The sequence below is a fragment of the Pantherophis guttatus genome, chromosome 1 (assembly GCF_059756535.1).
Source record: "Pantherophis guttatus breed Tessera chromosome 1, ASM5975653v1, whole genome shotgun sequence".
NCBI lineage: Eukaryota > Metazoa > Chordata > Lepidosauria > Squamata > Colubridae > Pantherophis > Pantherophis guttatus.
In genome coordinates, this window is record NC_142063.1 from 310,838,276 (window position 1) to 310,853,642 (window position 15,367).

Below are 15,367 nucleotides of genomic sequence, written 5' to 3' on the forward strand. Positions count from 1 at the left end.
CAATGTGGGACAGCTTGAATTATAAGAACCACATGTTGATAGTCACAGATTTTGATATGCTATCATCATGCTGCCACCATCAGTTAATTTTCTACTCTGCAATTATGCTCAAATGGTTTTATCTGAACATAAACTTACTATGAAAGATTAGACAGAAGTTGTCCTGTGACAAAGCTTCAGCCTTGGAAATGCTGAAATAGAGGTACAAGCATTGGTACAAGCAATACAAAAGAATAATAAAATGTTCACTTTTATTTTTTATTGTTATAAAAATAAATATTTGATCTAAGTGGAGAGAACACATGTATTGCAACTCATTCTTACAAATTTTTCAATATGTGTATGAGCTGGATGGGGTAAGAGGGCATTCATAAATAGAATGGTCTGAGGAATTAATCCTGACTTTCTATTTGAATCTGGCCATAATATCAAGGATCATAGGATCATAAAACTCCAGAAAAAAAGGATTTTAAAATCCTTAAAGGTCTTCAGTAGCATGAAGCAAACGTTCATTAGCACATTTCATACTGCAAAATATTAACATTACATTTTATTTTATTTTTTTTGGTTTGATTTATATGCCGCCCGTCTCCGGAGACTCAGGGTGGTTTACAATGCATTAAGCAGTAGCCTTCATACTTTTGTATATTTATACAAAGTCAGCTTATTGCCCCCACAGTCTGGGTCCTCATTTTACCTATCTTAGAAAGGATGGAAGGCTGAGTCAACCCTGAGCCTGGTGAGATTTGAACTTGCAGTAATTGCAGGCAGCTGATGTTAATAACAGTGCTTTAGTCTGCTCCGCTACCAGAGCATTGGAATTATCTTTTAAATTTCAACATTATTATATTTTGTTCCATATCAAGCCCATTCTTCTTAAGCAAAGATATACAGCAGAAAAATATATCCAATACCAACTGGAAATTTCCAAACAAACTTTTGAAAGGATCAGCAACATTTGGGAGACCACTGTTGTGCAAGTTTTATACAAATTCATCTCTGAGGCTGGTAATGAATTCTCTTTTTTCTTATAGCTTCAAACACCATAAAGCAGCTACTATTTATATTAATTAGAGATTCTGTAACTTTCCCACAGTAGTCCAGAATAATAGAGTATTCAGAATAATACAGAGTAATACAGTATCAGAGTCACTATGATATATTAAAATGGTAGCATCATTCGGCCCTGTTTGAAGAACTGATTCATTTCAGTTTTCTCCCAGCTAAGTGTGTAACAGAGCCACCAGTAAACAGTGGTATCCACCAAAAAATATTTTCACAAAACTGACTCTCCTTATGCAAAAAGGATACCAGGTCCTGGAAAGAGGAAAAAACCTTTCTGGCCTAGTAGAAATTTTATGGAACCCAATATGAAGTCACATGGTTTAGACCAGTGGTGGGTTGCCCCTGGTTTGGACCGGTTTGCAAGAACCAGTAGTAAAACCTGCCGGAGGCCCCACCCCCCACCCCAGATGTTGTCATTGGTGATCTGCGCATGCACGATCCCGTTGCGAACCGGTAGTAAAGGTAAGTAGAACCCACCCCTGATTTAGACCATTTGCAAAACACACCAGGAAGTCCAACCCATACAGAACCCAATACAGTTCAGTTCAGTCCAGTTTGACCAGATTTTGACTTTCCTCCAGTTTCTACTAATCCATTCTCACATTTCATCTATAGCTCTAGTCATCCATCTCCTCAAAACAAACTGTCCTGGATGCTGCTAACAGATTTAACTGTCTCTCCTCATGTTGCACAAACTCTGTTCAGTCTTCTGTAACTGTAAAGACTGTCTCTGGCTTTGCCTCAGTGTTCAAATTCCAGTCAGTCTTCATTCTTGTGCTGTAGAACGTATATACTGTTTAACCATAACTCTCACAGCAGGATCTCAAAGTATAATTCCTTCTTCTCTCTCCAAAATCTTGTCCCCAACAGTGAAACACAATAACCTTCTCTAAATAACCTCAAATAACCCTTTCTAAATAATCTCAGTTTTCAGCTACAGTAACTTTCATACCCTCCCTCAAACCTTTCCTTATTTTTCTCTTACTTCCAATAATTTTTACTAACCACCCCGCTCCTCTGCCTAGCTGTGCCATTTTGAAGAGGAATAGGAACATTTTTTCATATTGATTCTCCCTTCAAAATAATTTCAGATTTAACTGGGTATCAGAATGCAAAAGGATTTTGGAATCTATACAATCATATCAAATATTTTATTCTCGCCTCTCTTATTAAAACAGAAAGTTAACAGGATAATATTTGAATTTGAGAAGCTAAACAATTAACAAGCCTAAGAACTGCTACAATAAATAAACTATCTTTATGGGATCCTTGTTGCTCTTTGATTTTGGTTGTTTTATTGTAAAAGTTACATTACTAAACTAGGTGACATCATCACTGCTAGTTGGGAGTGGGGTTTGTTCTCATTTGGTGGCTTGCCTGTCAATATTGGTGGGAATGCTCTTGGAGGTTTTTCAGTTGAGTTGTTCACTGTTAACTTGTTTGGCAGTTCCTTGATTGGGGTACTGTTTGTTTCTTGATTGTTGGCCTAATGTTAATCTTAGCATTAATCGCTGCTCATCTGGGTGTTGATTGCTGGTGAGGAGGTGTTTTGGTCTTTTTCTTTTCTTTTCTTTTTCTTTCTTTCTTTTTTCTTTTTCTTTTGGCTTTTTGACTGTCTCTTTTGAATGGTATATAAATGTTGTTTATGTTTATGTTCCTGTTGATGGTCATAAAACAAATATTGTTTTTTTCTAGCATTCAGATAGCCACCTGAAGCCGTGTAATTCATAGTTATTAACTGATTTTTATGGCGCCTTTTTCAGAAATATAAACACACATCTTTAATATTCTTTCAGAATTTGATGACTGCTGCAAAACCTATGATGAACTTTTGAGAACATACATCAGTGGTTCTCAGCAAAATGCTAAATTGTGACTTGGCAGCAAGACAATCAAGAGCAGAATTATAAGCAGCCTACCAGCTGCCAGTCCTTGTGGCTGCATACAACAATTTTGCAGTATTGCATTGCTCCAACAAATGATGTTATGTCACAGGAGCCTCCTGGATCTATTTACATCAGTGGTGGGTTGACCCCGGTTCAGACCGGTTCCCAAGAATCAGTAGTAAAACTGGCAGGAGGCTCTGCCCACCAACCCCGATATCATCAGGAAGCTTCTGTGCATGTGTAGAAGTTTCTGTGCATGTGCATAAGCGTATGCACGCACGTATACATGTGAAGCAAGCGTGTATGCATGGCCCTGTTGCGAACCGGTAGTAAAAGTAAGTAGAACCCACCCCTGATTTACATAGAAGATTTTTCCTCTTGTATCCCATATGACTGGCACCTCAACACAGTGTTTTTACCAACCCAGAAAGTCTCAATGGGTCTTAAGGGTTCCTTTCAGGGAAATGATAAAAATGCTTTAGAGAGGTAGACCACACTTTTTATAGAAAGAAATAAAGTGTGCTTAGATTGCACACTTTAAATATCTAAATCTGGTTTCAGTGATCTGTATTTCTTTATTTTATTTTATTAAAAGGTGTAGCCTTCCCCTCTAAAGCATTTTTAACATTTCCCTGAAAGGAACCCTTGAGAATTTCTGGGCTGGTAAAAAGACTGTGTTGAGGGGTGAGTCACCTGGGATACAAGAGGAAAATCTTCTATATAAATGGGTATATTGATGAAGGTAACAACATGGAATTTTATACAAATTAAGCAAAAACATTGCTCTATATTGCTAACCTTTCCAAACATTTACAATCCCTCCCCCACCACTTTTCAATTTAACTGCCCTACTCTATGTTCTGAAGGAGGGAAATATTACTTTGTACAGAAAATATCATAGCACAAGCCTGAGGTTATAAAAAGAACATTATCTTTGAAATTAACTGTTTCCTTAACAATGTCACATTCAGTCATTTAAATTAAGTACTGGTAGTAGTACTATTCAGTAATGATTTAGGCCTGGAAAATGATAATGGCTTTGGAGTGAAATCACAGATATGCACATGTCTTGAGGGATGAAGATTATAAGACATTGAATTATATCTTTCTAAAAATTCTTTCTCATAATTGATTGGGATTAATGAGAATCAGAAAATTAAAATAATTTACAAATTTGACTCCCAAATTATTGGAATTTGATCTAACATATCACTGCTGATTAAGGAAAATGGATTTTTTCCAAATCTGTTTTTCATTGTAGCTGGTACTACATTCAATTACTGAGATACTATCTCTTTGAATATTTTCTAGCCATAAAGACTTTTTCCCTAAGGGATTTATAGATGAAAGCCCATTAAATATGCCTTTTCTACTTGTCTCTTAAAAAGAAGGAGGGAGGGGGAGAGAGAAGAATATAAAAAGAGGCTAAAAGGAAAATGTAAGACTAAACAGAACCAGTTTATTTCCAAGAAATCAATTTATTCCCAAGGAAATGCCACATGACAAGGTGATCCAGATCAAGGAAAAAAAGGAAATTTGATCTCAAGTGTCAGTAGAACTTATTTTTGTGAATGGGGGGATATGGAATAGAGTTTAAGAAGGAAGGGCTAGTAACTCTTCCAGAGGGGAGAGAGAAAAAAAGTCACTCAATTTGTGGCCGCAGGAATACAAAAATAAGACAGTATCATATAGAAGCTTTATTTTTAAAAGTCTGAGATCTCTTTAAATATTAGAATATTGAAATAAGAGAAATGAGAAACATGTTTCAAAGAATTTTCTGAAGCAGCTTAAGGCAAGATAAATTTTCCTTTGCAGCTTTTTAATAGAGGGAAAAAAGTGTGTGTGGTGGGGGGATTACAGTTATATGTAGTATGGAATGAAGACGGGGTTAATTGGAACATGGTACTGTTCTAAGAAATAGATTAGCAGTGATTTCATGACAAGCAAAGGAGATTCTTCCTTCATGCTATGCAATATTAAAAGATGAAATCCACTGCCACAAAATATAGAAATTATTGCTGGCTTAGGTATAACACTGGAATGAGATACATCTATAGTAAATGGGACTATCACAATGGATGATTACTGATGGTGGCTCACTGAAAACTAGAAGCTGAAAAGCAAGAACACATGACAGTTATTATTTTAATGATGTTCTTCCAAGGAGAAACTGATCTATCTTTCCCTGTCTTAGTTTATTCAAGTTATATTAGGTCCAGGATTCCAGCCAATATGGCTGGCTTAGATCGATTATGCAAGGTATTTTTAAATGTTTCTTAGTGTTTATTATTGTGTGATTTCACCTCTCTTTTGCAGACTAAAGCCCCCTAGCAGACTCTAGCTGGTTTCCATAGTTGTCATATTTTCAGCAAGATCTACTTGTCCATCTGTCCATTATGACCATTGGAAGGTTAACAGGATTTTTAATAGTCATTGGCAATTCTGGACATTTCAATCCCAATGAATCTGGGGTACCAATCCACAGTTGCAAATGTCTGCTGTGTCAGCCCTGGAGGACATTTTTTTCTTTGGATCATGCTGTTGATTTTTCTAAAACCCCAAATAAGAGTATTCACTGAGCCAATTTCTCTCCTACTGTTCATTTCTATATAACATCTCAAACTTTATCTCAGATGCTAGTATTTCAAATGCTATTTTTTTTTTAAAAAAAAAAGAGAGATGAAACAGATTTTGGTCACATATTCTAAAACATTCTACAAAATTGCAACAAATTGGAAATGATGACTCCATATATTCATATATTCTAGGTTAATATATGAAATCAGAGTGATCTTGATGGCGTGAGAAGTAGATGGAATACAGTAGATGGAATATTTAATATAAAATTTAATGAAGACATTTAAAGTTTTATCAACAGAAGTGGAGGCAGCACAAAATTACAAACAAATTGAAGATAATGAGCCAAAGAAAGACAGTGTAGTGAAGTGATATAGGGAAGAGGTAGTCAATCCTGTGACACTTGAGAATGATTTATTCATAGGTCTATGCAGTATATTTCATAGGACTATGCAGATCAATCCTATATTGCTCAACATTCAAAAATCTGTAGACAAGCTGGAATATATTCAGTTAGGTCATAAAAGTAATCAGAAATAAGGAAAACAAAGGCTATGGTGGATATTTGAAGGACCTGATATATTTAGCATGAAAAACAGTAGAATAGTAATGAGATGAGTTAATACTCTTCAAATATCTGAAGGGCTATCAAAGAAAAGAAAGTAGTCACTTTCTGTACTCCCAGCAAGCAGTACTACTAAAAAAAAAAAAAAAAAAAAGTTAAGGAGTACAGATTGGAAAGCTTCTCCTTTGAAGGAGATATTTAACCAGAAATATTGTAAACTTTTAGCGATGGGCATACATTCTGTAGATATTTAATGGTGGATATAATAATATATTTAAAACCAGAGAGAAATTCTCATTGTATATGGATACTGGATACACTACCCAATGCAGTTTTTCCAAGTGGCATTGTGTGTGAACTGTGATTTATAGAATTCCTAGCTAACAGATAGAAAGAACGAAACCTCAACACAATTATAGAACTCTAAGATGAAGAAGGATAATGTAATAGGCTGGAGGCTGTAAGGATTTTGATAAGGTGCAACAAGCTTAGACCAAATCCTACAAAACTGGAATTGCTGGTTGTCAGTAAATAAATGGACATTCCAATAACAGCAATCCAGCAATTCTGGACAGGGTCATACTCCTCCTAAAGGAGATGGTTTGTGACTTGAGGGCCTACTTAGACTCTCGGCTCTTAAGCAGCAGATATAAGTCATGCCCAGGAGTCCTTTGACCAGTTTTGCATTGATTAGGATTCTACCTGCGCCAGGATATTCTGATATTGTTAAGTCATCATCCAATTAGACAGTATCTGGTGCTGCTCTTGAACATGCTCCCAAAGATAGCATGAGTACAAAATATGGCCACTTTGGGACAACCCCAGCAATCTACAATTATACCTAAATTAAAATCATTTTCCTGAATGTCAGTATGCTTCCAGACTCAGTTGAAAGTTCTAGAATAGATCAGACACTTCACCAGAATTAAATCTGGTCTGATCATCCAGAAACAACTGGTTGAAAGTTCCCAAGGTTCAAGTAGTACATGGAATAGGAGTGAGAGGTAAGCCTCCTCTGAGGTAACTCCCACTTTGTGAAATATCGACCCCCATCCCCCAGAAAGTCATACAATTCTCAGTTGATTAATTGTGGGAGCTTATCTTAAATATGTTTGCTTTTTTGGATGATAGTTTTATTATGTTGTGAGTTATTTTTGTTTTTGTCTGCATTTTGTTACTGCCTGCCACTTTCTCAGTCATCTGGGATAGGGATGGGTTATAAGTAGCAATAAGTAAATGGGTTATAAGTAGCAATAAGTAAAAGAAATAATAGGCAGAAGTAATCAAATTCTATTACTTTGGAATATTGATGTGGAGTAGAATTATTATTGACTTTAGCATCATAATAAGGTTGATTGGGAGGATTATGAGGCAATAAATAAAATGACTTACATCAACATGCAAATCCCTCAATGAGTAGATCTGCAATAAGAGTCACCCAAGAAGTAGCTATACAAAAAGGGAGAATTGGCTGTACTAGTGCCTGCTATTGCATTACATTGCAGCTGCCACAATTCCATATAAACTTGGGGAGCTGTAAGCCAACACAAATGAAGAGGACATCAAGTTGGAGAAGGTTGGGCTACATCCCATTTCTATATACTGTATGCAACTTAATTTTTCTTGCCTCAAGTTTTTTCATGCAGAAGTTTTAGAGGCTTCCCTATCAGAAGGCTGAGTTGAGAAAATAAGAAATAGGGAAAATTCACAGCTAAAGCTAAGATCCAAGGGCATGTTCCATCAGCTGCAATACTGATTCTTGTCATTCTTGAGGGATGTATTGTGTGAATAAGGGCAATCTCATCATGCAGTGGCTTGTTTGGTAATTCAGGAAATCCAGGAATGGTTTTCAAAAAAAATATGTTAGTAGCAGCTGCAGGGAGGATTGGAGCTGGAACGAGGACACTGAAGAAAAGAAGGATGAAATGCTTTTTTGACAAGCTGCTATTGCAATGAAAAGTAGATATACCTCCCAGATGTTTTCCTATGAAGTACACCATATCTAAAGATTTATTTGATATAAGAGAGTTATGTCTTGCATCTCTTTCAGGAGCACATAGCCTTTCCTTTTCTAATTTCCCCCATCATAACAATTGGTAGGTAAAGCATCTGTGATTGATCCAAAGTTACCCTATTTGCTTAATAGGCTAAAGCGAGACTTGTCCTTGTGTGTCCTTAGTTCATGCCAACTTCTCAAATATGATATCACACTGAATCTCACCAAGTACATGGTATAATATGCCCTTCTGGGCCCATGGCAATTTTTAAACCTGTTCCATCTGAACTGCTGTTAAGATCCAGTTCCTTCCCCATAACTTCTATTATTAAAAAAAAAAATCTGCTTAAGAAACCTGTTCACTAAATCTCCATGGTGAATATTTTCCCTAAGTACCCTTTTGTTAAAAGGACAATGCTCAGGTTCCAGTATAGCCCAGCATGCTTCACTGATAACATTTATCAATGTTTTGACAGTTTCCATTCCACAAAGATGATATTTTATGAGACCAAGCCACTACATATCTTGCTATGATTACACTGGAGAAGTATACACTTGAATCAGAAATATGCATGAAAGAAATAACTTTATACTTCCTTCAAAAAGTAAGGAGAACATTTGATTCAGATGATCTAATTTTAGGTAAGGATCATCTTCAATTCTATCCTTATATAAAATCTGGCTGCTCTAAGGGAACAGCTCAGACACCAAAACCCTGCTGTTATTAATACTTGGGCTGTTTTTTACGAGACTTTTTTTCTCTCTCCTCAAAGGAGCCATTTGTAAAAGTAATCATTATGTGTCTTTTTCACAGTTTCCTATATAATCCTAGTTCTCTGAAATAGTTTTTTCTCCTACTGGTTGTCTTTGTGCTGAACAATATATAACTCTTCTCATTGTATTTTACCTCCTAATATTGCATTAGCTTTGTAACTACATGAGTCCCATTGTCAAAAGAGAAAAGAAAAATGTGATCTGAGGTCAATCACTATATATTTACAATTTTTCCTTTGCAACAAATGGAAGAAAGTATCTAGACCTTCAGGGTCAACAAGCTGACTTTAGAGATAAATGGGCCCATGCATATCAACAGGCAATTATGAAGATCCATCATGGACCACTTTCTCTCTTGCTGTAATAGCCTTCACCATTCTAACTGTCCATAGTGCCTCAGTACTTATATATTATAATTCAAACTGTAATTAGGACTTTGCTAACATCAGTGAAAAGTGAGTTCCTGAATTATTCACTAGAAGGGTGCTATTCTTTCTGCCACTTTTTCTGTGGTTCTAATCTGGTCATAATGTCAACTGCTCCATTCATTTAGCTAGCAAAGAAAGGCACCTAGGCCATTGTTTAACCAAGATTACAATTTACTGCAATTTAAAATGGTTACAGAAGAAAAGCAAAACCAGCTCTGATATTTTCATGTGCAAAAAGCATAATTGACTTTCCCTTTCTTCCTTGGCCTGCCCATAGTTGTTATTCACTATCCAATCACTTGCATTCATTTTTTGTTTGGGGAACAGGCTCTTCGTTCTGGCAGATATCCCCAGCAAATGACCTTGGGAGGCTAGCATTGTCCCAGGCTTTGAACTGGCATTCTTGACATTCCTTTAACTCCCACCCCCCATAACCTTCCCACATCCCTACCACCATTGCTAGTTGTCTGACTGTAAGCAGGAGTTGCTATGCAAGCCAATTTGCAACCATGACACATAGTTAGGATGGTATCACTGGTCTATGCAGATGAAGGTGAGAGATCAGTATTGGACTGCACCATGAGAAGGGAGAATGTTTATGTCCAGCAAAGATTTCTAACAGCACAATGAAGCAATGAGTCTGTCATCTGCATCTCCATAGCTGTCTGGTTTGGCTCTGCAACCAAACAAGACAAACACAGACTTCAACTGATAATTGGAACTGCAGAAAAAACAATTGCTACCAACCTGCCTTACATTGAGTATCTGTATACTGCACGAGTCAAAAAGAGGGTTGTGAAAATATCTACAGACCCCTCACATCCTGGACATAAATTGTTTCAACTTCTACCCTCAAAACGACACTATAGGGCACTGCACACTAGAACAATTAGACACAAAGACAGTTTTTTTCCCGAATGCCATCACTCTGCTTAACAACTAATTCCCACAAAACTTTCAAATAATTTACTAAGACTGTATTACTATTATTCTTCTCTTCCTTCCTAGTATCTATCTCTTCCCACTTATTACTATAACCTTGTATCTTTCAATTTATATTGTTTTTATTTGTTTCCTAGTACAATTTGATAGCTTATTAGTAACCTTGGCTAAGTGTTGTATCTTTTTATTCTTGATGAATGTATTTTATTCTCCTTATGTACACTGAGAGCATATACACCAAAGACAAATTCCTTGTGTGTCCAATCACACTTGGCCAATAAAGAATTCTATTCTATTCTATTCTATTCTATTCTATTCTATTCTATTCTATTCTATTCTATTCTACTCTACTCTACTCTACTCTACTCTACTCTACTCTACTCTACTCTACTCTACTCTACTCTATTCTATTCTATTAACAGATGCTACAGATTTTAATAGGACATCAGAATCACTTCAGGTTATTTCATGGATGGAATTATTCCACAACTTGGTAATGTCATATATTTAAATACTCAAATCAAATACTCCTCTTTCTGAGGATTGCTTTGCCAACTGTCACATGGGTCTCTGTTCTTTATTATCATACCCAATCATACTTGGTACTGGCCTAGTAGTATTAGTGGTGCAAGCCTGTGTATGTTTTCTCAGAAGCACTTCCTATTGAGTTTAGTAGGATGTAATCCCAACTAGCCATCTACAGTTTAAATATTGTATAGTTTCTCTTCTGAGAAAGGTTTACTATTTTGTAATTTTCTTTTACTTATACTTTAGGCACAAAATATATAAGCAAAATATCTTTCTTGAAACTAGCTGTATTTTTTCAAAGGGATTGTCTCTGTTCTCTTAGAGTTTCTTAAGGGTTCTTTGAGGATCCAAATACTATTGAGTAGGATTTCAGGGGAACAACTATCTAGCTCTCTTCTTGAAAACAGATTCTTAGCCCATACTGTTAACGGCTACAAATTCTATTTTTCTATTCTTTCCTGTCTCCTTAACAAAGTCACAACCAAACAAAAGATAATCTTAGGAATATACAAGCATAAAACTTTAATTCTATTATGTTATTATTGTAAGTTTTTATGCACAAAATAAAAAAATATTTTTCAACAAATTTCCCCAAGTTTCCAATAATTAATATTAGGATTTATCTTCAAGTAAATGTATTATCCATGGTATTTCAAGTGTTCTTTCTGAAAACCATTGAACTCTGAAGAATTTATTTCATCATTTCATCCATTCGTTATCATTATTAAATATTTGGCTCACTGCTTAGCAATGAAACTACATAGTCAATATTTATAAAATAAGAATATATCATTTTGAATAATTTGGTTAGCTTGATTTAATTAATTTTAAATTTGCAGGTTTCATTATCTAACACATTCTTACACTTTGCCTTAGATCAGTTAAAATCAGAAAAATACTGACTTTGAAAGAACTGTAAGACATAGCATTTATTTACCTAAACAATTTATATAACCACCCATCTCACAGCAGTAAGTCAGTTCACAAATGATTAAACTAAATTTGGGCAGTGCACAAATGATTTAATTAAACCCAAGCCAGAATATACCAGATGGAACCTTAAAATAGTAATTATAATAATAATACTTAATCTGATTTTGATCTGTACAACCAAACACATCCTCCAATTGCACTACTGTAATCTTTGGACCAAGAATGATACTTGGTCCAAGTTTTTAGCACCTTGCAGAAGATCAACAAGGTTTGGACAATCTAGATCTCTGAGTACATTCTATTGCATCGGGCAGATGCTACCACAAAGAAAGCATGGTTGCTATTTCCCACAAAATAACATTTCCTAATGAAAAGGGCCTATAGTAAGTACATTTTTTTTAAAATGACACTCTTCTACCAGAAGGAACTTTGCATGGCAAACAAAATAAAGCTCAATATTGTAGAACAATCATTTAAAACAATGAAAAACATTCAGGGCCTGAAAAAAAATTCCCACACATCCATCATCATCCATGCCATTTCTCTTAACATCCCGGCTCCAGTGTCTGTTACCCCAGACACTAGAGCCGGGATGTTAAGAGAAATGGCATGGATGATGAAGGCCAACAGAATCAGCTTTCCCTCTGAAGCATCTCTGAGGGAAGACTGTTCCATAAGACAGGTGAGGCCCCATCATGTGACATCATTGAAGGGATTCAGAGCCTGCCCATCCTGCCAAATGTAGTTGGGATGGGCAGAAACCATTGGGAATTGGTGGTCCTGCAAATAGCATGCTTGTATGCCACATATGCCTTTAAAGGTGATAACCAGCACCTTGAATTATACCTGGAAGCCTACTGAGAGCCGGTGCAGCAGTGTTACATGGGTTTACTGAGGTGTGCTGCTACTGCCAGTGCTGCCGCATTCTGGACCAGGTGCAGCTTCCAAATTCTCTTCAAATTAGTCCTATATGGAGTGCATTGCAATAATCTAATTGAGAGGTGACTAAGGTATATGTAACTGTGAATAGTGCAGATGTTTTGAACAAAAGCCCTCCTAGCCATGATTACCACTGCCCTTCAAGCAGTACACAAAGTCCAGGAGAACCTCCAGATTAAACCCAAGCTCTGACTGAAGATCACCCCAACCTGAATTAAATATGGTAAATTACTAGATACAGGGGATTCTAAAACCCACAGACATTCGGTCTTGTCTGTGCTGATCTGAAGCCGATTCTTCCCCATCCAGGCCTGTAAGCCTTCAGGAAAGCACTTCAGGAAAGCGCTGAAACCTTGACAGCAATTTGAGACATATACTAACAATGTAATGCTGAGTTACACCTTAGTAATATAATTGTTATTTTCATTGTTAGTATATCTGATGCTGGCCTTTCAAACTGGAATATGGCAGACATATATTAATGCCTAATCTCAGTACACATTTCTCTCAACCATTACATTTCCATTTATCACTTTTGTAGATTTTGCCCAGGTTCTGTGCAATGGATACAAAGGACAAAAATAATATCTCAAAGAAAGAGGCTTGAAGTGAAAGCTAGAGGTGATACAAATGTCAAGTCTCCATGAATTGAGGTCACCTTGGCTGACACTGTGAAAATATCATCCTGAGTACAGTAATAATATCTCTACCATTTCATGAGCTAAGTGAACAGCAATGAACACACAGTGGTCAAAAGCAAAGGTTTCAATGTTCCCATAATAGTCAGGGTTTCTCTATCAACTCTCATTTTGAATGTAATCCTTTTTTTTTAAAAAAAAAAAACAGACTTTATTTTAAGAAAGATAAACACGTGTCTCTTAAAGACAATAAAGTAGTACAAACCAACTCCATCTCATTTCTTAAGATAGGTTAGGACAGGAAGTGCAGCATTTTTGCACATTTGTTCTCTTAGCATTATTCTTACTTCCTACCTTTGTCTGCATTAAGAATGAAGTGCACTTAAAGATAAAGTAATACTGTTTCCAGGAGTTTACTGAAACATTTAACAAATTCACACTTGCATTTGCGGTCATATGTCCCAGTGCACTCTCCCATAGTGACAAGCTGAAAAGAATACAGGGAAATATAGGATTGCAAATGTTTTAAAAATTAGTTTAATGAAAACTAGTGTTCATGTCTCACCTATTACCCGCCCTTGTTTATTTGATGAAATATACCAAGATTTCTTGAAAATGACTTGCTTAATCTTACTCACAGCACACCAGATGTTTTCTAGTAGAGATTACTAAATTACTAAACATAAATTCATTATGTACTAGGATAGCAAAGATATGTATTGTGACTTTTGTTCATCATTGTATTAACTCATGTCAGAAGATTCTAACATCTAAAAAACACAGTTCCTCCATCCCTAAAGGTTATAGAATTAATAAGTGATACCAAAATTTATTCAGATGACATTTAACTGAAATAAAGCCTGGAGTTATTATTTGATGGAATATTTCAGGTCACCTAAACCTATCTGGTGTAGGAAAGTAAGAAAGAACTGTCATTTGTAATTTCAACTTTGTGGAATAATGTTACAAAGTTATAATACATCTCAGTAAAACAAGAAATGAAAGAAGTCAAAAGCTGCAGCCCAATGTTAAGAAACTGATAACAAGAATGAAATGCCCATATCTAATATCTTTCATGTCAGGATGTTATTCAAATCCATATAATAGATGAAATTTCCAAAATCACAATACCAGAATCCCTGCATATCCATTTTCTGCTTTCTAAGGCTGTTCTGTATTTTGGTCAAACACTTCCTACAGTCATATCAGGAACACCTAGTATTTATTGCAGTTTGATAGATAAATTGGTTATAACTTATTAAATTGATGCAACCTTCTGGACATTCACTTCAAGACAACCTTTGGAGCCCTTAAAACGTTTTGGAGAAAGTGAAAAAGAGGGAAGTCACTCGTGTACTCACGGTCATTGCACAGTGTCCCACTGAAAGAAGTCATGCTACAGTCACAGCTAAACCCATCCCATTGCTGCAAGCAGACACCTTGGTTGGCACAAGAGTCTTCTTGGCATGTGGTGCTGGGACCTAACAAGAAAACACACCATAGAAAAGAACATGAAGGTCTGTCATTCAGAGTGACTATATGTGTCATTGGATCACACAGGGTAGTTGCCAACATCTCATGTTTATAGAGTAAATTATGGAAAAAAACTGATAAGGGGATTGGTGGTAACCCATATTATTAATAATATTCAAGTTATGTAGAGGCATATGTTTTTTGTTTGTAACATGAAGATATGAATTCATCTGTGATGATAATAACATAAGAGAAGCAAATAACTCAAGCAAAAGGAAGTGGTGATTCTCGCATATATTTCTAATTTTACTTTAACATCTATAAACTATCTTCTCCAAAACAATGAGTTCTACTAGGCATTGCGGGGAAAAAAATATAAAACTGTAAAAAAACAAAAAAAACAAAACAAAAACAAAAACAAAATAGAAACAACCAAAAACAAAGCCATACATGTCATATTAAAAGCAAGCAAGGAGACGAAAAATACGGCTATCCAATCAATGATTTGATGACCAGCTATATCTACTGACAGTCAGAAGACCTTTGGGTTGGCATTTTTCAAATTAAAAAAATATATATATTTTCTCATTAGCAGGAATGTTGGCAAGTATCTTTTTACATGC

At 35.8% G+C, this 15,367-nt stretch overlaps 1 protein-coding gene across 27 annotated transcripts in view; it reads right to left on the reverse strand.

Annotated features, from left to right (window-relative positions):
- The window catches only part of NRXN1 (neurexin 1), a 927,325-nt gene that overhangs the window by 439,403 nt on the left and 472,555 nt on the right, over positions 1–15,367 (reverse strand). For all 27 annotated transcript variants that reach the window (XM_034427409.3, XM_034427408.3, XM_060692589.2 and 24 more), the window contains one exon: positions 14,633–14,752. In XM_034427409.3, the coding sequence (XP_034283300.1) occupies positions 14,633–14,752 (120 nt within the window). The remainder of the gene's footprint in view (positions 1–14,632; positions 14,753–15,367) is intronic.